Source organism: Stigmatopora argus, chromosome 15, assembly GCF_051989625.1.
Source record: "Stigmatopora argus isolate UIUO_Sarg chromosome 15, RoL_Sarg_1.0, whole genome shotgun sequence".
NCBI lineage: Eukaryota > Metazoa > Chordata > Actinopteri > Syngnathiformes > Syngnathidae > Stigmatopora > Stigmatopora argus.
Genome location: NC_135401.1, coordinates 7308178 through 7332173, shown reverse-complemented (window position 1 = coordinate 7332173; position 23996 = coordinate 7308178). Strand labels below are relative to the sequence as shown.

At 39.4% G+C, this 23996-nt stretch overlaps 1 protein-coding gene and 1 long non-coding RNA gene across 3 annotated transcripts in view; one reads left to right on the top strand and one right to left on the bottom strand.

Moving 5' to 3' along the window:
• Positions 1-3521: 3521 nt before the first annotated feature.
• On the top strand, positions 3522-9437 carry zfp36l1a (zinc finger protein 36, C3H type-like 1a). Its single transcript, XM_077621154.1, has 2 exons — positions 3522-3729; positions 5799-9437. The coding sequence occupies exons 1-2, from the start codon at positions 3679-3681 to the stop codon at positions 6834-6836; spliced, it is 1089 nt and encodes a 362-aa protein (XP_077477280.1). The 5' UTR covers positions 3522-3678; the 3' UTR covers positions 6837-9437.
• A 582-nt stretch (positions 9438-10019) lies between these two features.
• The window catches only part of LOC144090271 (uncharacterized), a 31888-nt gene continuing 17911 nt past the window's right edge, over positions 10020-23996 (bottom strand). For both annotated transcript variants that reach the window (XR_013305323.1, XR_013305324.1), the window contains exons 4-5: positions 15738-15849; positions 10020-10363 (exon numbers count right to left, since the gene is read on the bottom strand). This is a non-coding gene — a long non-coding RNA (uncharacterized LOC144090271). The remainder of the gene's footprint in view (positions 10364-15737; positions 15850-23996) is intronic.

Below are 23996 nucleotides of genomic sequence, written 5' to 3'. Positions count from 1 at the left end.
GTTAGTTAAAATGATTCATCTCTGTAGGGGAGATGTGGAATCTGACCCTGTCGATCCACTACTAACAATTCTGTCCTTTCATCCATTTTAAAGAGACTCGATGATTTTGCCTCCAACAAATAACAAAAAACAAAGCCTCTTTTGGCTGTTAAGGCTGCCCCACTACCTTTCTACAAGTGAAAAGAATATTAATGAGGGACGTTTCGGCCCTAACGACTCGGACAGAGGCCTCTCTGCAAGGCATCTTAACGACTGTCATTTTGCATTCCAAAAGAAGGATGCTATTCACGGCTAGGGCGTGCATCGAACTTAACTGGCCGTGTAAATACAACAATTTCTTTAAATTAACTATGTTGTAATGTTGTAGACTGGGATTTATTGTGTTAAGACTTGTGTTATTTTGTGTCTAGAAAAAGTCTTTCCCAGTTTACGACTGTATTGGTGCAGATTGAATTACCAAAATAAATCAAAATCAAAATAAATGAGCGTTTTCAATATTGAAAAGCAATAAGTCATTTCTAGTAAAGTTTTATATTTCAAACTATTCTATTGTTTTGTGTGAAATGTTTTTGCTAAGTTATTTTCCATTGAACACATTGATTTTGTTGTAGAAATTGTCTGTAATTTGTGTGCTCTAAAATATATACCTGTTTGCAAAAAAAAATCAAATTACTAAGAGTTCAGTAAACGTATGGGTGATATTTATCTATTTTGCATGTACCCAATACACACAAAAAACTTTAATAATGACTTTTTTAGTTTCTCTACAAGACACAATACTGTGCAAATTTTATATGTGGAAAAAAAAGGTTGTAATCCTTTTGAATTTGGTCATCTCAGGAAAATGTAGGGATAATTTTATGGTAAACCAGCAAAATCCCACATAGCTTGCATGGATCAAGTGCATAGGCAAGGAAAGAGAATATTTTGCCCACCAGCGACACCCAACCTCTTGTTGCTCACTTCCCCAAAGGCAGCACTGTGTACTCAGAGACCCCCCCTCCCCTCTTAATCCATCCCCCATCCCTCCCACCAGCACCGTGACATCCTTCCACCTCCTCCTCTTTCCTCTATTTTTCTGTCCTGTAACCGAAACCTGACATTGACTGTGCACATGGCCGCCGGTTGCTTTGCCCAAGTGGTGGGGGAGTTAGATGACAGACCACAGTAGATTTGAGTAGGTTTCACCCACAACCCAACTATCTTCCAATAGAACTGTTCTCATGTGAATGTGGTTGAAAAAAAGGTGACCTCACTAATGTATCAGGTTCTCCTACCTGATGGAATGACCATACAAAATGATGAGTTCAATGCCCATGCTTTTCTATGGAAAAAAATATAGTACTTTTGATTTGGAAAGTTTGGTAAGGTGAGAGAATGCAAAGTATAAATGTTGGGAAGGAGTTAACAGCCACTGGCTTGGCTGGAAAGTCCCCACAGTGATGTTCGAGTCCAACAATTAAAAGTAAATTAATTACAGAGTACTCTAGTTGGCTGATGGGGGAGGATAAGCAATGTGGCCGGCTCCCCACACAAGAGTCAACAACAACTAAAGCCCACCATAAATTCATATTTTTTGCCGAGTATGGGGTTTATATAACACACTTCAACATTTGATAGTGCTCATAGGATTACTTCACATCTGAAATGCGCAAAAAATGCGTGACTTGGCAAACGAGTTTGATCATGTAAAAAAAAAAAGAAGCAGGAAATGGACCAAAAAAGGGAAACGCTATCGGCAGTGCAGCAAGTCCATGTGGACAAACTATTCCGAAACGCTAAGGGTGTAAGTTCTCATTGATAAATAATTTTATGGGTCAAATAAATATTATTAATAAAATAATGTTCATTGACTGCCATCGCGGGTAATAGACATCCATTATATTTTTAACTGGGATAATCAAAAAAGAGAAAAACAGTATGCACTTGTGCATTTATTGAAAATTGCTCAAATAAAAAAATCTAAGTGCAGTCATTGTCCCTATTTAATTATTATTTTATTAGTAGGAGCTAAAAAGAAAATTCTAAAAATGTTATTTTATTGTTAATGTTTATATTTATTTATTTATTTTTGGGGGGCATAACCAGAGTTACTTCTGTGTTTATTCATTTTAATTTTCCCTTTTTACTATTAATATGAGATTAATTAATAATTTTATAGACATAAATATTGGCCAATTAAAAAAGCACTGAGAGCCCACCTTAATATTATTGTTGTTGTTATTGTTTTTGTCATTGTTATTGTTACTGCCATTATTATTATTAGTAGTAGTAGTAGTAGTAGTAGTAGTAGTACTAGTAGTAGTGGTAGTAGTAGTAGTAGTTGTACTAGTAGTAATAGTAGTGGTAGTAGTTGTACTAGTAGTTGTAGTAGTAGTAGTGGTAGTAGTAGTAGTAGTTGTACTAGTAGTAGTGGTAGTAGTAGTTGTACTAGTAGTAATAGTAGTTGTACTAGTAGTAGTAGTGGTAGTAGTAGTAGTTGTACTAGTAGTAGTAGCAGTGGTAGTAGTAGTTGTTGTACTAGTAGTAGTGGTAGTAGTAGTAGTTGTACTAGTAGTAGTGGTACTAGTAGTAGTAGTTGTACTAGTAGTAGTGGTACTCGAAGTAGTAGTGATTGTAGTAGTAGTTGTACTAGTAGTAGTAGTAGTTGTACTAGTAGTAGTAGTAGTTGTACTAGTAGTAGTAGTTGCACTAGTAGTAGTTGTACTAGTAGTAGTAGTTGTACTAGTAGTAGTAGTAGTTGTACTACTAGTAGTAGTAGTTGTACTAGTAGTAGTAGTAGTTGTACTACTAGTAGTAGTAGTTGTACTAGTAGTAGTAGTAGTTGTACTACTAGTAGTAGTAGTTGTACTAGTAGTAGTAGTAGTAGTGGTGGTAGTAGTGGTAGAATGGTTGTTTGTCTCCTTGTGCCCTGCGATTGGCTGGCCACCAATTCAGGGTCTCCCAAGGCTCCAGCACCCCCCGCGACCCTAGTGAGGATAAAGCAATTCAGAAAATGAGATGAGATTATTATTATTGATTGAAAAATATTGCCCGATAAATGAATACTACAAATACGATTTCAAAACAGTGTTGTACGCATGCGCAGTGCACAAAAACAGGAAACGGAACAGAGAGGGAGACGCGCTCCTTCTATAAAAAGGAGGGTAACAAGCTGCTTCCATGGCAACTCCTCTCGGACATCCTACCCATACTCTGATTAAATTTCTCTTGAATATTTGATACTATATCTACATTTTCCTCTCAATGTGTACACCAAGTGAATGTTAATTTTGATGGTCTTAACCACGGTCCTAAACATGTTTCCACTGCAAGCATGCGCTTTTCGCCTGTGTTCAAATAAATGCATGTTGGAGGGAGGCGTAGTAAAGTAGGAAGTGATGGAAGAGAGAAAAAGAGAAAAAAAAAGCAGATCAGTAGGGGGGGTTGAAAACTTAAACAGAAAGTTGACGCCCCATCTCTAGGCTCCTCCTGCCACAGGATTATAAGGCAAATGTCGGAGAGAGCGCGGGCCACTGGGGAAGTTGTGCAGGGTCAATAACGCGCACATACACGCACAAGTCACGCACACACGTTCACTCCGACAATAAGTCGTGTGCGCAACTTCCAAACCGCCTGGTTTGGTAGTTTTGATTCCCTTTTTCTTGGGAAACTGTCTCGGAGGTGCTCGCTGCAAACATGACCACAGCTGTGGTGTCGCCTTTCTTCGACTTCGAAGCAATCAATAAGGTAACTTTTTGTTTTTTTCTTCTACTTCTTCGTGTGGAGGAATGCGGAGTTCACCGCCCGCGTTGTGATTAGTTTCATCCAACTCGATTTTCCTCCTTTCTAAAGTGCTACTATTTCGCTAACGCGCTCCGTATAGCCTTAGTGGGCGTTTTTGCAACTTATAAAAGTGGGCGCAATTGTGCTAGTTAGAACAATCCGATCCCCAAATCGGCCACATGCTCACGTAATCATTCACCAGATTTGTCTGACGGGGATTAAAAGTGCTTAAAAACATGTGTCCGACACTGCAAGAAAAAAAAAGTCGAAATGTGTCTGGCCTCGTGTATGTGTGCGTGTGTGTTTGAGATTTCCCTCCAATTTTCCCATTCAGCTGCTTTTTTTTTTTTTCCAACCCCATGTGTGTGTATTGAGAATTGCAGCGGGGAGCCACTTTGTCATTCTAAAGCAATGCCGTGGTTCTTTTGTGGGCCTGCTGCTCATGTGCTCCATTTTACTGAGAGCAGCCACACATTCCCAACCAGGGCAACCAGCCAAACCAGCTGCTGTTCTTCTATACGGCCCTGCATCCGTTCTGCTTCATCCAGGCCAAAAAAAATATCACTAAAATCCTTTTTTTCTGCTTTCTAAAACCCCTTTTTCTTTGCTCAAACAGAGGCAAATGTGTTACTATTTTGATCATTGGTGTTAGGTAAGCTTGCACTTACAGACACATGTTATTCCTTGAGAGCCATACTGAGAATTTCAAAGTAAAATGACATGGAAATGTATGCCCTTTTTTAGTCATTTCACCACTTTTAAAGTACAAAAATATCAAAAATCAGTCAAAATATGGTCACGTTGTTGTTAATCAATGAGTATCAATGGGGGTATGCATTCAGCGGAGTATAATGAAAAATACTATTTGGTTTAAATAGAAGGTAGAGTCGACGTGACGCCCCTAGCGGTTTCCATATTTTACCTCACCATATGCACCCATCAAAAGAGCCACATATGGCTCCCGAGCCATATGTTTACCCCTAATTTACAGGAAAGAGCGTGTTTTATGGCATGTACGAGCTCTTTGGCTGCCATTGAGTAAACGTCTATGGCTGTTCAAGAGATAAGATAATTGATAAACTATCAAACAACGATTAAAAAAAACAAAACAAAAAATATAATGCCTAACTATGGCCGTCAATGGAGCTGAAATGTGATCGATCATTCACTGTTTACAGAATTCCTTCTACAGTTTGAAGTGATACTCAAGAAAATGGATGAGTTCTGGTTTGACAAAAATGAATAAAGTCCTTGTGTCCACACTCAATTAACAAACTTAATCAACTTTGGCTAAGCTGTTAAATGGGTTTTCACCACAGCCATTCATTGAAGCATTTCACAGCTGAAGGGCAGAACTTTAACCCTCCTGCTGCTTTCATAAAATGTGGACCATGTAGTCTGGTGCCAAAAAGTTAAAGAATAAAAGAAGTGTTAATTGTTCTAAACTAACCTTAGTTTCTACATTTTTTAGTGTAGTAGTCTAGTGTTACGTGATTAGCTTGCTATAAGACAACTTATGTGCATGTAAAGTATGTAAATTATGGTTTTGCGTTGTATTGGGGAGAGATGGTTGCAGTCTGAAGTGGTTTGACAATCTGGTTTGCTGCTTTGAGGTCTGAGGTTCGAATCCTTTGCGTGTGGAATTTTAAGGGGTTTTACTATTTAAAGACATGCGTTGATCGAATCGATTGAAATTGTCCTTAGTTGTAATGGATTTTGAATTTCCTAATGTTAAATTCAAATTATTTTGAAAACTATGACACATAATTGAAACACCCAAAACATTTGAAGTCGAGAATAAAGTCTGTCAATTGCCGCGCTTTGTCTTCTTTGAATGTTTTGGGATTAACTCGCAACTCTTTGATACAGCGCCATTGTGGTGTAGGTATGCAATTGCAGATAAAAGTGCCCCCCAACTCCATGTTAAGTCATAAATACTGACGCCAAGGTGTTTTGAATGGAGGCGACGAATGATGAATTTGCCTGTGCGGGAAAAGCCTCGTTGACAAAACCATTGCGTTTTTGTGTTGTAGAACAAGAAGTTGCTGGGTTTCAATGGCAACCTGGCCGCCCCACACACCAACATTTCCGGCGCCCTGCTGGACAGGAAGGCTGTGGGCTCCCCCGCAGCGTACCAGCGGCGACACTCGGTCAGCAGCGGCAGCGCAAAGTTCAACCAGAACCAGTTCCTCAACAGCCTTAAGGCGGCGGAGCATTCGCCGCTCATCTCGGGGCTGGGTGGCGGCGGCGGCGGCAACAAAGAAAACCACCTGCGGCTGCGCGACCGTTCCTTCTCCGAGACGGGCGAGCGTCTCCTGCAAAAGTGCCTGGGCCCGGCCAGCCCCACCGGCGGCCAGGTGAACTCCAGTCGCTACAAGACGGAGCTTTGCCGGCCCTTCGAGGAAAACGGCGCCTGCAAGTACGGAGACAAGTGCCAGTTTGCGCACGGCATCCACGAACTGCGCAGCCTCAGCCGCCACCCCAAGTACAAGACGGAGCTCTGCCGCACCTTCCACACCATCGGCTTCTGCCCCTACGGGCCCCGCTGCCATTTCATCCACAACGCCGAGGAGCGGCGCGGACCGCCGCTCAAGTCCAGCAACGGCTCGAACCCGTCTCCCTCCGGGGAGATGGAACGGCCCCGGCTGCATCACAGCTACAGCTTCGCCGGCTTCCCCAGCTCGGCGGGCCTCCGCGACAGCCCCACGTCCGTCACCCCGCCGCCCATGTTCTTCCCGGACGAGGTCGCGGATTGGCCCAGCAGCAACCCCTTCACCTACTCCAGCCAGGAGTTGGCCAACCTGTTTGGGCCCAGCCTGGGCGGCACCCCCCTGTGCCCCGAGCCCATCAACGGGGCGCCTCCTTCCCCCACCAACAGGCCTTACTACTTCCGACCCATGCTGGAGTCGCCCCAGATGTTCGAGTCCCCGTCCAGCCCCCAAGACTCCCTCTCGGACCAGGAGGGCTACCAGAGCAGCTCCGGCAGCAGCTTGAGTGGCTCCGAGTCCCCCACGCTGGACACCACCCGGCGACTCCCCATTTTCAGCCGCCTCTCTATCTCAGACGACTAGACACAAGGGGAACGGGGCCCGAGGCCTTGGGCACCATCACCTTGGTGTAGCCACAAGGACATATTCAGTCAAAGGAGAGCCCCCCGAACCCCACCCCCATCTAGATCACACATACAAAATTTGCCCCCTTACACACTGGTCATCTAAGCCATCTTTTCATGCCTTGTTACTGGCTTGCTGTCTTGTGTGTAAGGTATGATGGGGGGGTTAGTTAAAGATGCCCTAGGAATTTTGGAATTCACATGCGGAATTACCGCTGGCCACGACATGGGATGTGAAGTTTAGCACCCTAGATTCACCGCCCCAAACTTTTTGACGATCTTACTATGACAATCTGCGACCCGGGAAAAAAATGCCCCCAGGTCTCAGTTTGGAAGAAAGTAACTGGCAAACCATTTTCAAAACATGTCAATCAACCAAGTTTAGAATCCATCACAGGAGTCCAGCCAACCAGTTTTAAGCCCAAGAGACTCTCGCCGATCTTGTGACTTGGGACCAGTTTCGGTCCCCTGCGCCTCATTTTGGAAAAGCTAAAATAAATGACGACTGTGCCTAAGTTTGTGAAACCTGGTAACCCACAAACTATCTACAGACACCTGTCCCTCAGCCTGTGACAAAGAATGACTCAAACCGTCAATTCTTAAACTATTACGGCATTTGTGGAACCAGGAAATCCAAAATAAAGACATTGACCCATTTTGAGGACCAGTGCCTCATTTTGGGGAAAAAAAGAGCATCCCCAAAAAGGCATTTTCGAACTATTTCCAACATCTGCGCCTTGCTTTGGAAAATATCATTATTGACCCAATTTAGGACCCCGTGCCTCAGTTTGGTCATGTGTGTCACATTTAGAGGCCTCTCTGCCTCCTTTGTGAAATTAGACCACCCCAAAAAAGCGATTTGGGAACCATTTTCAAATCAATGCCTCAAAAAAAAAGTGCTCGCCAAATCTTTCTGAGACCCGGCGTCTCAGTTTGTGAAGTCACATACTCTGTGAATAATTTTTTGGGCCCTCTTGCCTCAGTTTGGGAACCCCACGAGTTTAGGGGACCTTTAGCAAAATCATTTCATTCCTGCTCCCCAGCCAGTGAATTCCTGAAACATAAAAAAAGTGCCCCGCCATGTGCCAACGTTCCCCAAAAGCACCAGAAAGAATTCTCAAGCGAATATCGTGAGAATTGACTCTGATCGTTATTATTCTTGTTCCTGTTCTGCCAAGTTTTTTCCACTCTTGATTGTGTAGCAGCACAAGTGGCCTTGGAAAACAAACCGGGGGACTGTATTGCACTAGCCGCCCCCTCCTTAAAAGCCCCCCCACCCCAGCCCAGCCCCAAAACCTGAACAAACAAAAAAAGACAGACGACGCTGAAAAGATATGAATTGTTGTGAACAAAAAAATAATTGTTAAATACCAAGAAAAAGTGCCTAGGGGACGGGCTTGTGTTTTTTTGCGTGGGGGTGAATGGACTACTGTGCTTATGTAATTGTGATGTAGGGTGAGTCTGCAGGAAGGACTTTTGAACTGGAAGTTGGTCACCGCCCACCCCCCATGGCCCCGCCCCTTTTTCCTCCCCCTCATCCTGTTGCTGGTCACTGGCTTTTTTTATTTTATTTCATTTTTTTTTATCTTTATTAAGCTGATCATTATTGGCCACCTCACTTGACAAGATCTCCAAGCTCTCTTCTGTTCCTTTTGATAATTATTTTTTATTAATGTTATTATTACGGTTATTATTATTATTATTAATATTATTATTTGAGAACTTTCCAGACAGAATGTTGGGCTTTTTTTTTTGCTTGTCACTGCTTATTTAACTTATCAGAACATATTTATTGGTGATCATATGCGGTTTTTTTCTCTTGTTTTTGTTGTTTAATTTTTGTATTTATCTGGATAATGAACAATAGAATATATTTTCTTTTATGTTAAATTATGATCTTCCATATTAATCTAAAGATTGTGAAGACAGTTTGTCGGTTTTCCTTTGTTGTTCTTTTGTTTTTCCTCCACAGTTTTAATATATTGTACTTCTGCAACTACACTTTTTTTGTCAACGTTGGTTTAAATTGCGACAAGAAAAACTGCCGTTTGGATTATTTATTTCACATCTTCCCTCGTAACTGCAATTCTATCGGAATAATCTTGATGATTTGGTTTTTTTTCCTCCCCCACACACGTTTCGAGTGCTTTCGAGAAGTAACTCGGGTGCTTTTAAGCCCCCTTTGTTTTGTTTTTTTGGGGGTAACGTTCCTCTTTTCACCCATTCTGCTGTGACCAAATAGCTTGAGAAAAAGTGTTCAGAGTTCAAGTGCCTCGTTTGCATACATTCCAGGTAGCTAAGGACAGTGGAGGACCTGTTTTTCTTTTTTTTTTCTGCCCCCCACCCCCTGCGTTGCTTCACTCGTTTTTGTAAAAAAAAAAAAGTTTTTTTTTCCGTTTGGGACACAGAGAACGTAAATAACAAAAAACTGTTGAATGTATTTTTTCCAGCCATGTTTGTCACTACAGTCCTGTGCTGCCACATGTTTCTTTTATTTTTTTGTAAAGTTGATTGCAGTTCAGTCAATAAACCCCGTATTTTTGGGAAAAAGTTCAAAAAAGGTGTGTACGTGTCTTGTTGCCATGTTTTTTTTTTTAAATGATATTTTTGCACATGAATGTATCAATTTTTTACCACGAATGAAGAGATATTCGGGACTGCAAAAAGCAACCAAAATGACTATTCGACTTTACAACCATTTGAGAAAAAAAATGCTTATTTTCTTGCAGTAGGAATAGCATTGACACCCATAATAGTTTGTGGGGTGTTTCACATCGGCGGAGTTTGATTGGCGGGCCGTGTGCAGACAGTTGACTGACCCATCTGGCGATAAACTGTAGGCTCTAAACTGCACGTTCGCGCATTGATCGGCGATCAATGATCGCGAGGTTATCTTAATCTAACTGATGTATTCCCAGTAAGTGTAGAATAAGCAGACACCCTATTGATTACCCAAACATTAACCATGGGACATTTCAACACAAGGGGTAGGCAAAGTATGGCCTGGGGGCCAAGTAAAGCCTGCTATTTTCTGTAAAATTGCCTCTTATTCCTTACAATAGAATTAAGAAAACATTAAAATGTTCTTATCCTGATTTAGAATCCTGAAATTGAATTAGAAAAAGACTAGCATAGAATAAGAATAGTACCATTTTCTTTGAGTTATACACAAATGAAATTGGGACATTTTAAATTAGTTTAAATGCATATTTCATCATTAAATGACTTGATAAAACTTAACATTTTGAAGCATGCAAGGTTTGCCTGCAGTAGTCAGGTGTATTTTGACTAAAGTGGGACAAACTACCTTTTTGCCTGAAGCGCAGGCTTTGGTTTCTCGCAGCTTTCCCATCCGCTGCCGTGTTTATCTTCTCTCGGATTGCGCCAAAGGAGCCGGAACAGGAACGCTCCCTTCCCCTCCGCACAATGGAGGGTGCTGACCCGTCACAGCTGACCCATGAAGGCCTCTCCTTGTTGCCTGCATGCCTGCTCCACAAACACACACACACACATCCCATAATCAATGCTCTTCCCTGGGTATTCTCACCTCATCATGCCCCCTTCACGGAATTGACATAACAGCATGTCTACACAGTTTCCTTCTATTGTATGTCATGTCAAATGAACACAAGCTCATATTTATTGGAGAAAGAAAAATTGAATACATTTTAATACAATACAAATATGAATTCAAGAATTGGAAGATGCAAACTCTGAATTTTGGGGCACTTTCTTATTCATTTTAAGGTACCAATAGTTGTTTTTGGGGGACTTCCTGCACAATTTTGGCCATTCCCAGGTCAATTCCAGTACATGTTGGTACCTGATGATCTTAAGGCATTTCTAGGTCAATTCCTGTCAATTTTTTGGGCTTTTTCAGGTCCATGTCAACTTTTGGTGGAACCGCATTTGACACTACTTTTCTGCGCATTTCACTTTTTAAAAATGTATTTATGTGTGAATTATGTACATTCAATGAAAATGTAGGATGAGATACATTTTTAAAAGGGGCTTTTTTTGTAAAAAATAAATAAATAACATTTGCTGTCAGCGCAAAAATGGGTAAACTCAAGAGGCCTGGTGTCGTTTGAATGTTTTGGAAATGTTTAAAGCATGCGGCATGGTCAATAAAAACAATTTAAATAAATATATGTTATCTATAAGTGGAGATTTGGAAAACAATAGTTTTCATTGGATAGTGTGGCTGAAGTAAAAAAAACAAGCATACTTCAGTCAAAATGTAAGAAATAATAATCATCTTGACAAATATTTCAAAGTGGTCGTGAGTAATGAGAATGATGTCACGTGAAAGAGATTCTTCTGTGGCTCATCGTGCAGGACATGAAGAGGGCTGCTTCCTGTTTGCACGCGGCACCTTGACACCAGGAAGTGACTTTTTGTCTGCATCACATTGCGATAAGTGTTAAAAAGCGCACACGTTTCCAAGACTTCTTCCTGTCACCTTCCAACACGGGGCTTTCAAAGTACACTACACGGCCTTCATTCCCAAATGACCGACTGCAACGACACTCTTTCAAAGTGCTCGCACGCAGGTGTCAAACCCCAGGCCAGGGGGTCAGGGCTGGCCCGCCAAGTCATTTTATGTGGCCCGCAAACGTAAATCATTTCCGCTAAAAAGCCATTCACTCGCTTCATAGCTCATTCCAACTCTACCTACATAAGTAGATGCTTTCATTTTTTCAACAAGGGCGCCACAAAACCAGAAATTTATGAGTTGTGTGATCAAGGGCGTGTACTAGCGCACTTTACTCAGAGTCATCCGCAATCACATTCGTTCATTCGCCCTCTGCAGTCAAAACAGCGCCTTCAATGGCAGCCAATGAGTCTTTGAGAAACATGACTTTTGTTTTTGAAGTAGTTGACTCAAAGCTTTTCTCAGACCCCCCCCCTTCCTTCTCCTCTTCTTCATCTTCTTCCGGTTTCACACGTCAGATGAGATAGTTGAAGAACTAGAAAAGCCGTCGGGCCTGCTGCTGCTGCAACACGCTGCAGTCAGGCCGCAAAAGAAAGAATTAGAGCGCACAAAAGGCCTTTGAGTCACGTCAGCGGGTTCATTAAATCAACAGCTCACCAAGCATTTGTGTGTGTGTTCCTGTGTGTGTGTACGTGTGTGTGTGTGTGTGTGCGTGTGCGTCGATTTGAAGCCAAAACCAAAAGATTGCAATGCTATGCAACATGACTTAATTGCTATTGTTATGTAAATGTGGTGGTTTGGTTGTCACGGAAAAGCTCCCTTACGCACCCTTTCTTTTTTTCTTAAATGAGGTAATTACAGCATGGTAGTACAACATGTGGAAAAACATGATCTTTTTAATGAGTTCAAATGTATTCTTTTAAAAATAAAATCACTACTTTTGTTTGTTGAAAAAAAATGTTTTCCAGTTTTTCCAGAAAGATCAGATTTAATTCATGTGAAAATCTTGGTTGTCTAAAAAAAATAGTTTCTCTGGTAAACGCAATTTAAAAAATAATCATTTTGATCTTGACCGGAATTCAAATCCAGGTCGGTTCACCTGTGTGGAGTTTGCATGTTCTCCCCCCGGGCCTGCGTGGGTTCTCTCCGGGTACTCTGGTTTCATCCCACATTCCCAATAAATTGCCCCGGGTGTCCCCCGCCTCTGGCCTTAAGTCAGCTGGGATAGGCTCCAGCACCCCCTGCGACCCTAGTGAGGATAAAGCGGTTCAGAAAATGAGATGAGAATTTTGACCTTGTAATTTTTTTTTGAATATTTCCCTTCAAAAATACAATTAACGCAATTTATAAATATTAGTGCAAAATTACACCATAGCATCCTTCCTTTCTCTATTTTTATTTTCTAAATTAAAAAATAAGATTTAATTGTTGTTAAAATGAAAAAATAATTTTCCCTTCAAGTAAATTTAACAAAGAATATTTGTGTGAAAAATAACAAGAACACCTTTCCTTGAAAAAAAAATGTTTTGTTCATTCTCATTTTTTAAATACGATATTATTTAAAAAAACACAATTTTGTGCTTTCATTTGTTTCCTGGGTAACTTCTTGAAAATAAATACTACTTTTTATGTTACTTTCATGAATTCCTCCATCTTCTCTCACGTGGATCACAGGGTGTAAACTTCCAATTAAAAAGAAATTAAAATGAAAAACAACAAAAACACTTCGTCAATAGGCGTCAAATATATTTAAACTGGGAGTGGCGAGAAGTGTGAAGCAAATGAATGACTACATTGAAATACTTTTAATAGTCACCAACTACTACCACAAGCTTAAAACTCAACTTTAGCTAAAGCCATTCCTCATTGGCTGCCATTGACAACAATAAAAGTCCAATCTTTCTGAAATCACACCGATCATTTGCTGCCAAATTAAACGGATCCAACGTCTTTCCCCGTCAATGGCAGCAGACCAGTTAAACTTGCAACAATGAGTTTTATAGTTTTTTTTCCCTGTACAACATGCCGCAAAATCTGGCACGTGCCGGTCCATATGCTTCTCAGCTTTGATTTAGCAGGCTCCTGAAATGAACACCTTGCCTAAACCTGTCGGCGTATAAAGTGTCATCGTTGGAGGCCTCCGAAACTGGCGGCCTCACGTCAGACGTCGCTTGGTCTTCCCGCTCATAAAGAAAATAGACGGGCTAGATAATAACAAATGTACATTAGCTGACAATTAGACACGAGAAGCAAAGTCGGACCAGATGGACCCTCAGGGGCCCGCTAGCCCCCACCACCCCCTTCGCCATACTGTTTCAAGTCTTGCGTAACACCCCTCCACTCATAGTACCTTTCCAGAAAGTGGCCCAGAGCCAAAACAAACAGTGCTTTACTTCTTTTTACACTTGGATGACACTTAAAGTTCCTGTAAAGTGAGAATCAAAACATCTCGTAAACATGTCCGGTTTTCTTGTAAAATTTGCTTTGAAAATAAGGTTTGAATCAGCAAATGAGGTGAAAAAAATATGTAGCCATCACTGTTAGCCTTTAAGTTAGTTTTCTTGGCTGAATCTACAAACAGATTACTTGGATGGTTAAAAATAAATGTGAAACTAACCCTGAAACAGAATCACAGAGTGAACGTCTATCGTTGTTAATGGCAGGCGACGATCTGGTCGCCAACGTCTCGCCACGACAACAGTGCCGTCTGGCGCGCATTGTGGAAGAACTCAATTACATAACTTAAGACTTTCATTAGGCGGTGTGCTCCATTGAGCTCGCTGGGAAAGCTCCAGATGTGACTTCATGAAGGGGGCTCTCTGTGTACAATCAGTCGCCGTCGCCCCCCCCCCCCCCCCCCCCCCCCCCCCCCTCCAAACTCCATCCATGCAGCTGTAAGTACTCATGTGAGAGTGGATGGATGGGGGGATGAATTGGGAAAGCTGGGAGCTTTATTAAAACAAAATTTTAAAATGCCTCACTCTCCTCCTCCGAAACAGTTGCCGCCCCCAACCAGAGTGCCCCCCCAACACCCCATCACCACCACCACCATAGCTCCGCCTCTCCCATAGGTCTCCTAAAGAGGGCCAATAAGTCTTTTGGCATGTGTCAAGCCGAGGTGGCCAACCAGACAGGCAGCAGGCAGCAGGAAGCGGGAAGCGGCCCAGGAGACTCTCTCAGGGGGCCGCCCGAGTAAACAACAACCCCCCCTTTACCTCCCCCATTTCAAAAAACAAAAACAAGGTTAGCTGGTGTATCGCCTTGCTAAATAACGTTATGACCACATCGGGACGCTTCGTCTAGTCATGTAGAATCTACACTCCCAAAAAACAATATCATGCAAACAAGTTCCATTATATTATTTTTTTAAACTTTAAAAACATTTTTCCCCCAAAAAATAATGTCAAAAGACAACTTAAAGGCTATATTGTCAATCAAATTATAGTACATTGTGAACAGCATTCAAATACAGTATTTGTTACCTCTAGAGTGCAAATGTTATTAGTAGGTAATTTCATGGTTAAGTCCACAAAAGTTAGCTTGGCATGAAAATTTAAATATTAAAAAAAAAATGTGTTAAAAATCAGCAGGGGAAAAAGCCAATTTACCAAATAATTTTGAGCTGTTAATCGATTCATTCATTTTTTTGTAGCAAGGGTCGCGAGGGTTGTGGAGCCTATCCCATCCAACAATGCAGGGTACACCCTAAATTGGTTGCCAGCCAATGTATGCATTTTTGGGGGGGAATCTGTGAGGAAAATGGAGTACCTGGAAAAAAAGCCACTGAGGCGATACACTCCAAATCTGTTACTTTGGTTCCCCTGGAAAGTGAGGCATAAAGTTTGGTAGCGCCATTAAAGTGAATCACGACTGTACAGCGGGTGGAAAGTGCTGTGGAAATACTGACTCATGGCGCTTCCAGCTGGCCCAAGACCTTAATTTCTAAAACATCTTCACCGTTACGGCACTGAACGCAGCAGGAGAAAAGAAACTCTCGCTCTGTCTGAAGGGGAAATAAATCTCACACGAACAAGCGAGCTTCAAACTCTAATCCAGTCTTAAAAGCCTAATTCAAACTTAAAATACTTTTTCGAATTCTATGTCTTCTCCTTTTGCATTTATACACTATTTTTGTCCAACTTATTCACTGCCATTGACAAACATAATCATCAAATAGACTCAGTCATTTTACTTAGTTTTTCTGATGATTACTCAAGAACAGAGAAAAGTCAAATCCATTTTTTTCCAGAGGTGAAACTTAATTCACTTAATTCCGATATTTGGTAGCTTGGGTATAATGGTAGAACAGACTATTGTAGAAAATGGGTCAAAATGCTCTGGCTGTGTAATGTTGCCTGCTGTGAAAACAGCTGGCAGAGACCGAATGAAATACATTCTTTCTCTGTATTTGGTACTGTAACTTACGAAGAGTAGGAGACGTTGAAGCATCTTCCACTTCTGCCAGGAATAATCCGCTCTTTTTTCTGCATCATCTTGAGCCGTTTACCACCCTGCGTTCTTCTGGCAAGAGCTCCAGCTGTAAAGGAATCTACCGTCAAACTGCTGTACAGTCAAATATATCATATTCACTGCCAAATTTTGATCTATACATTTTTTTTAACAAATACAACACAAGGACCATATTTTTCGGACACGAACCCACTTCCTATGAACACCTGAGCTATATATATATATATATATATATATATAGCTATAAATATATATATATAAATATATATATATATATATATATAAAATATATATATATATACATATACATATTTATATATAGACACATACATACATATATTTACATACATACATACGTTTACATACATACATACATACTTCTATATATATACATATATATATATTATTTTATATATATTAGATTAGAACTTTATTTCATCCCGTATTCGGGAAATTTCTTGGTTGCAGTAGCAAAACAGACAAGACACACAAGAGATTGTAGACCTAGGTAAAAATCTATAATAATAATTTAGAAAATTATATATATATATATATATATATATATATATATATATATATATATATATATATATATATATATATATATATATATATATATATATATGATCTAGTCTAGCTATGAGTGGTTAGACAGAGTTTAAAAGAAATGTTATCTAGGGTGTTCCATGACCAAGATGCTATGCCAAGGTTAGCGCTGACATGTGTTAAAACTGAATTATGAGCAAGTTAAAAAGTCAAGGTCAAGTGGACTTGATTTTCTTTTTATTAAATGTTGTAATTTTTTTGCCAAAGCACATACATCATAGATCGGATGTGTTTACCCCACAGTTATTGTTCTCACCTAAGCCAGTGACAGGAAGCCGTGTGCCAGGATGTAAACTGACAGCAGTGCTGCGGTGTGGCCGCATACAACTTTTGTTTGTAACACGTTCGACAAACTACAAGAGCAGGAAGCCAAAAGGGGAGAAGTACATACGTACCGTTCTGGCAATGTGGGAGGTAAATAGGTCACGTTATGTTCCTGACCAAGACCTGAGCATACGCCTAAATTGGTGCAGTGACAGGTTGCCCTCTTTGTTTTGTCAAAAACGAGAATTAATTTGGAGGGGAATTGAATCCTATTGATTATAGTTGAAGAATTCAAATCAGAGACATTTGCATTGTGTGTGATGAAGTGTTGTGGTTATTGCTAGTTTTAGAGGCCGTGGTTCACATGTGCAGCAACAAGTTTGTCTTTTACACCTCCTACATCAGCACATACACGGCTTTTTTTTTAACCAGCAGTCTTGTAGCTTTCGATCACTGATACCAAAAACAAGGCTTGTCGCGGCCTGCTTTGGCTGCAGGCGACGATGTAACGTGGCTCACAACTGATTTTTATTCTTATTTTTGGGTTGCAAGACAAGACAACTCTCACAGGTATTTAGTCACTGCCTAGCCTAAATTAAAAAAAATAAAATTTCAATAGAATACATTTTAACAAACAAAATTAAAAATAATTTTTTTGAAGTTTAACTTCAACTTTTTGCGGAAAAATACATAAGTTACAAGAGCAAACTCAAATTTTGTCCATGAAAGAATGTCTTAATTTTTCCAGCAAAATTAAAAAAAACATCCAAAGCAGTATGTTTTTGTCAAGAAAACGTATGAAATGTCTACAAACGTCAAAAAAGTTCAAGAATACGACATTTTATTGATATAAAAGTTATCATTTACAATCACCCAAATTGATGACAAAAAATCCTGGTTTATTCCAATATTTAACGAAAACATCTAAACCTTTGAGAATGAGGTCATATGTATGTTGACCCCCCTAAAAACAGCACTTTAAAAACACAAAATTATAAAATCTTGAGTATAATTTCCTTTCTACCAAAAAGTTATTTTGAGACAATAAAATCTTTGGAATTTTCAAAATAATGTGCCTTTTAAAGGTGTTTTTTTTGGGAGTAATTCATTAGCCTCATGCCAAGACGCATTTATCGTATTTTATCAAGGCCGACGATGAAAACCTTTTGTACGTAACGTAATCGCTAAAATCACACTGCTGTGTAATTTGGCATCCTCGGCTGGCAACCTTGTGACAAACCTGTCGAACCGGCGGCCGTCGTAAAAAAGCGACCTGTCAAAAACCTGACGAGGAGATTGTGAAAGCAAAGCATGTACTCGACAGGCATTCGGTGTCAAGGCTCATCTCTAAACATGGGCCTTGCGTTTTTATTACCCAAGACTAAAAAGATAAAACCGAAGAGAAAAAAAGAATTAAGCCGAGATAACAGATTTGATTCGATCGACTCAAAGTGTTTTCTCAAGAATGTTAAGGCCTTTGTCAGATTAGCGGTAGCAGGGCAGAAAATTTGAGGGGGCTTTCCCACCAGCGTTTGTGGTCATAATGGACAGAGAGGCAAAGTGTAAGTGAATTTCCTGTGGAGGGGCTGCTACTAAAATAGAAACAAAGTGTCCAAAAAGCGGAGGTGCTGATCTAATAATGAGAATTTATTGTTTTGGCAGAAAATATACGAAAATTTAAGCAGAGGGGGCCTTGAAAATTTTGATTTTTGGATGTTTCGCATTCTTTGCAACAGTGGATGTGGCGCATTCTATTTGCGAAGCTAATTAGAAATGACATATCTCTTGAATGTAGGAGGGCCGGCCGTAAATGAACGTGTTTCAATGATGGTGACAGACATCCAATTAAATTGGACTGGGAAATTGTTGCTGTTACTTGCTAATTTTGCCATTTTTTTCATATTATTAATAGAATCAATAAAGTTGTTAGCTAATATTATATGATTTTATGTTATATGATAAGAAGTTAAATAACTGGGAAAGGAATACGATTATTGTGGCAACATTATCTACAACAGATTTTACGTTTGAAAGATTACGTTTATTTAATCAAAAATATGACTGTACATACTAACCCTGTAATGTTACAATTTTGGCTTTAAAAATGTTTTTTTCTGGCAAAAAAATGTAAAAATGTATGCACGTGATGACTTATGTATGAAAAAGAAAACACTAAACTTCACATAAGATGAATCAATCAAATATGACTGTACCTGTAACCTAACATTATCTTACAGAGAAAATATGATACATCTAATATATAATTGATACGTTACATAACTTGTCAAATGGTTTAATTTTTTTTCTGTCAAAAAAAATGTCCTCTAACATTATGATTGTTAATCTTATTAAAAATTACTCAAGCATTTTTTCGCCTGGGGAAACTGCAAATTTATATAAACTAAAAAAAGCATTATATGTAAAGCAGGGTTGTGCAAAAATATGTCAACTGTAATGGCAGTTTTTTCATCAAATTCATTTACAATTAAAATCTGTATATATTACAACAAATTAAAACCACCAACATTATGACTTTAAATATGCTTAAAATGATTACCCCTTTTTTCTGGCAAAAAATCATTTTATACAAACAGTTAAAGTACTTTTCTTAAAAAGAAATACCATTTTTTTTAATGGTTACGAATCATTCTGGGCATAGATTGGACATCTTTGAGCGTCAATGGCACTGAAAGAGGCTAATTCCCCGCCAAGCCTCCCAGTTGAGTCCTGGCCCACATAAAAGAAAGTGAATGAATGAAAGAGGCAAAGCAGAGAAAGAGAAAGAAGAAGAGGGGGTTGCCGGGGAGGAAGAGCGAGGGAGCATTTGCTTTTCAAGAGCGAAGGCCAGAACAAAAGGCCTCTTTGTGCGCAGCAGTGGCGAGTGCACTGAAGTGGAGCTGGCGCTTTGGGAGTGTTTAACAGTGTGCACCGACTGCATTCCTGCCGTGTGATTACAAGACGCTTTTAATTTCCACTCAGGAAACTCACTTAACTCTTTGCGCGCACCGCATTGTACTTTTTCCGCTCATCTTGTCGCTCCTCAAACCAGGAAAAATAGTCCTGCTTTCCTATTAGACATTATACAATATATTTGACCCAGTGATAGATATTTTGCAAAATGGGAAATACTCCCACACAGAAAAAGTTGGGGTGACTTTTAGTTTAGCTTAGCATTTTGATGTTGTTTTTTAGGCATTGTTTTTATTTATCAACAAGGATAACTAAAGATACTTAGATGAATGACTACCAAAGGTAAAACACGGCAAAAAAACAAGCTTAAAAATACTATATATTCCACAAAAATGTGTCCACCTTAATGAAAATACTTTGAGCAAATTAAAACGGGAATGGGAAGAAACTCACTGGGGCAAAAAGACACGTTAAGATGGAGACTGAACTGAAAAATTGTGGTTAAATACACAGTGTCTATGATATTGTAGTAGTAGATCGTAGTTGAAATTATACCCAAGTCAAAACACTTATATTCATATTATCTCTTTTTTTAACTGTAGTCATTTCAACTATGTTCCCTCCAAAATCATTATCGATTGTGTAACCAGGTTCCTTTGGAAAACCGAGGAGTGAGAAATTCATGTCAAGTCCCAACAAAAGCAGAACTATCGTGGAAAAACAACACATTATGTGTTGACCCTGAACACATGGCAGAATTGTCAATGCGTCATCTAATTTCGATAATAGCATTCAGAAGCTCGCATTCTCTTGACTGGCCTGCCAAAGGCAAACAATGCAAAATAAAAAAAGGACAGAATGTTCTTTTTTTAGAGCTAATGACTGTGATAAACGTCCAATCCATTAGAATTGGGAGGGCCCGGCAACAATATTTCTAATGGATTGGACGTCAACATTGTTAATGGCAACTAATGAGCTAAATGAAAGGAGTGTTTCAACAATTAATGAGCAAATTTTGCATCATAGATCGAGTAATTTGTATCATATATTGAGTGTATCAAGCAACCCAAGTCATTAACCTCAATTTAATGGCCTAATAGGGATATGCGATTATTAATGCACAGCATCTAGTTTAAAAAATAGTGCAGTCGGGAAATAAAAAAATTTAAAAAATGTATCGGAAGCTTTTCAGCAAAGTAAAAAGTGCTTAAATTTAAAGGATAACAAGGAATAAATGTATAATCCTGCCTTCTGTTAAATCTAGGGTTAAACTGTACATTCTCATTTGAGTGACACGTATCATGTCATAACATATAACATAATAAGTGATACCATAATTTACCATATTTTTCCAGATTATAAAGGACAGGCTGTCGGTGGTCGGAGAAAAAAAAACATAAGTCACACTTGAGTTTTAGTCGCAGCCATAGCAAAAAATATTCTAAAAAATGCAATTTATAGTCCAGAAAATAGAGTAAGTGAATCAGATTGTAATTAGAACACACAATTGTGTTTTATAACAATATGAAGCTGTAATCTAAGGTTGGTATCGCTCTCAGCTGAATGAAATTGTAGGCGGAAAAAAATGATCATACGAACGAGTGCTATCATAATTTAAGTGACTTGTTTCGTGCGGTTAGCGGAGTTAGTGGCTCGTGTCTTCAGATTTGAGTGTTAGCATGCAATAAAAGTGACAAATCCGTGGTATGGCCTCGGGAAGATCTTCACAAGGAGCGTGAACGCTATCTTTAGCGGCTGAACTTTCTTTATTTTACAGCATACTTCATTCTCGCCACCCACCCGCTGTATTCATGACTGCAGATAAAAGATAAAAGTGGCATTTGTCAATGCTCTAAATCCGTCCTGCTCGCTCCAGTAATGAGGCTTGGCATTGTCCCGCTCGCTCGTCCATCAAATGCAAAGAAGAAGAAAAATCCAGGGTGGGCTGAGAAATAGGCATGAAAAGATTTATGCAGTTCGCCCCGCGCATTTTATGCTAAAGATTGAATCGGAATACGTTTTTTTGTTGAGAGGACCACCTTCCCGCCTTTCTCCGGGGTTTCATTCACTTTTTTGTCTTTTTCTTTTTTGGGAGACCACCTTGAGGCTGAGTTCTTTTTGTGGGTTTTTGTCCCATTTTGTGTCAGTTTGGCGGGATAAAAATTGTCCTCTGAAAATGAAGTAAGGTGCTTTTTCAAAAACAACTTCAAAGTGGCCTACAAATTTTGAGTGCCATTGACGACAATACATGTCCTAATGAGTTGGAAGGTGTATTTTTTACTTTGATTTTTCTTGACATAAATGTAGCAGTTTTGCTCTTTTGGGGGGTGATTTGAGTTTATTTTTTTAATTGTGAAAACGCCAACTCAACTGAGCTGACAAGAATTCAGATCCGTTGGATTGTTTTCAGTTATTTATTTATTTATTTTTACAATTTTGCGATTTAAAAAATAATCATTTTCTTTAAATTGGACTTTATGGAGTCCGGTTAATGCAAACTCAGTACTATTCAAATAAACATTTTGATAATGTTTGAAATTTCCTCAATTTTGGAAAGCAAAACTGTATGGGACTTAAAGATGGCGACTTAATTTTTTCTTCTTTTAGTTTATTCTGTCACTTTGATGGGATTTGGGGGGGATGGAAATCATTCGCCCAAAAAGTTGAAAGATGTACTTATATATTATTTAGAACTAAAAAGGTCAAGAAAATTAACAAAATTCATATTCATATTTTTGTCCTTTTCACTTAATGGGAAGTCATGACCAAAAAAAAAAATGGAATAGAAGTTTTTGAATGGCACCAGATCCCCTCCCTCCTCTTTTAAGTCTTCCTGCCCGAGCCCCAGGGTCTGTTTTGTCCGTTGTGGAACGAACGAGCGTGGGGGTACGTTGCGAGAAGAAAAGGGATGAAAGGAAGGTGGGGGATACAAGAGGTGCGGAAGGTGGGGGGAGGTTCCTGGTTAAAGTCTGTAGAGCCCCCCCAACCACCTAAAAACTCCAGTCCCACTTTTCCCTCCTCTCCACTTTAACATCAAAGCCCAGTCTGCCAATAGAATTGAATAGAGGCAATCTGCATTTCCATGGACCCCCAAGCCACCCCACCCCACCCCAACTAGGCCTCTTTGCCAGTCACTCACTCATCCCAGCCGCACATCCTTCCACGATGAACCCTGATTATAAGGGTCGACGATGAATTGCCTTGTCTCCCATGGTATTTAAAGTACACACCACGAGTTGAAGTTTCAGAGGTCGACGTTTATTTATAAAATATCGATGTTTTAGGAGTTGTGAATAACTTAATGGAGGTAGAAATATAACATTAGCTTCTTTCACACTGCCTCTCTGTTCCTGTCAGTATTCATCCCCCAAAATACAGCCGCTTATAATAATCAAAATATACTTTCCGTACTATTCTAATTCACGTGATACATGTGTTAGCTTTTGACGGCTGACTATTTATTGTCCTTTGATTAAGCGGTTAGCGTGGGCGGCGTTCGACATTTCGCTGAACTGTCAAAATGTCTTCTTTGGGTTTTTGTGGCTTTTCTCGTCCAAAAAATGCTTCCAATTTTTGGGGTTCAAACATTTCCTGGCCGTCGACTCACCCGCCAGTAAGGCTAAGTGAATATGACAGCCACGCATATAATTTAATAGAGATCATCGTGTCATGTATCTCCTGCCAATAGAAATGGATCATTTGTGAGGTGACAGTGAAGAACATCTCTCTAAAAAAATAATAATAAAAAGAGAATATTTCTTGTCTATGTTGTTATTTTTGAATTGAAAAACTAAATTATTATTTTTAAATTAAAAAAAGAATATTTCCCATGTCACCTTAGTTTTTTTAAGGTAAATAATTATTATTTAGCTTTGTAATATTTGTCATTTACTTTTAAGAGGCTGAAAAAAAGAGGATTTTGGACCATTTAGTCTGCACAGGTGTCAAAGTGGCGGCCCGGGGGCCAAATCTGGCCCACCGCATCATTTTGTGTGGCCCGGGAAAGTAAATCATGAGTGCCGACTTTCTGTTTTAGGATCAAATTAAAATGAAGAGTATAGATGTATATTGAATTTCCTGATTTTCTCCCTTTTAAATCAATAATTGTAATTTTTTAATCCTTTTTTTCTGTGTTTTTAGTTCAAAAATCATTTTGTAAAATCTAAAAATATACAAAAAAAAGGTAAAATAAACATTGTTTTAGATCTATAAAAAAACTGAATATTCAGGGCTTTTAATCCATTTATAAAAAAAATATCTAAATATTATATCTAAAATGGTCCGGCGCACGTGAAATCAAGTTGACGTTAAAGCGGCCCGCGAACCAACCCGAGTCTGACACCCTTGATTTAGAGGTTTAAAATGTCTCTAAAACATTCAGTGACTATCAAAATAATTGTCGATTCATTTAATCATCGATTGGTTGTCAATTAA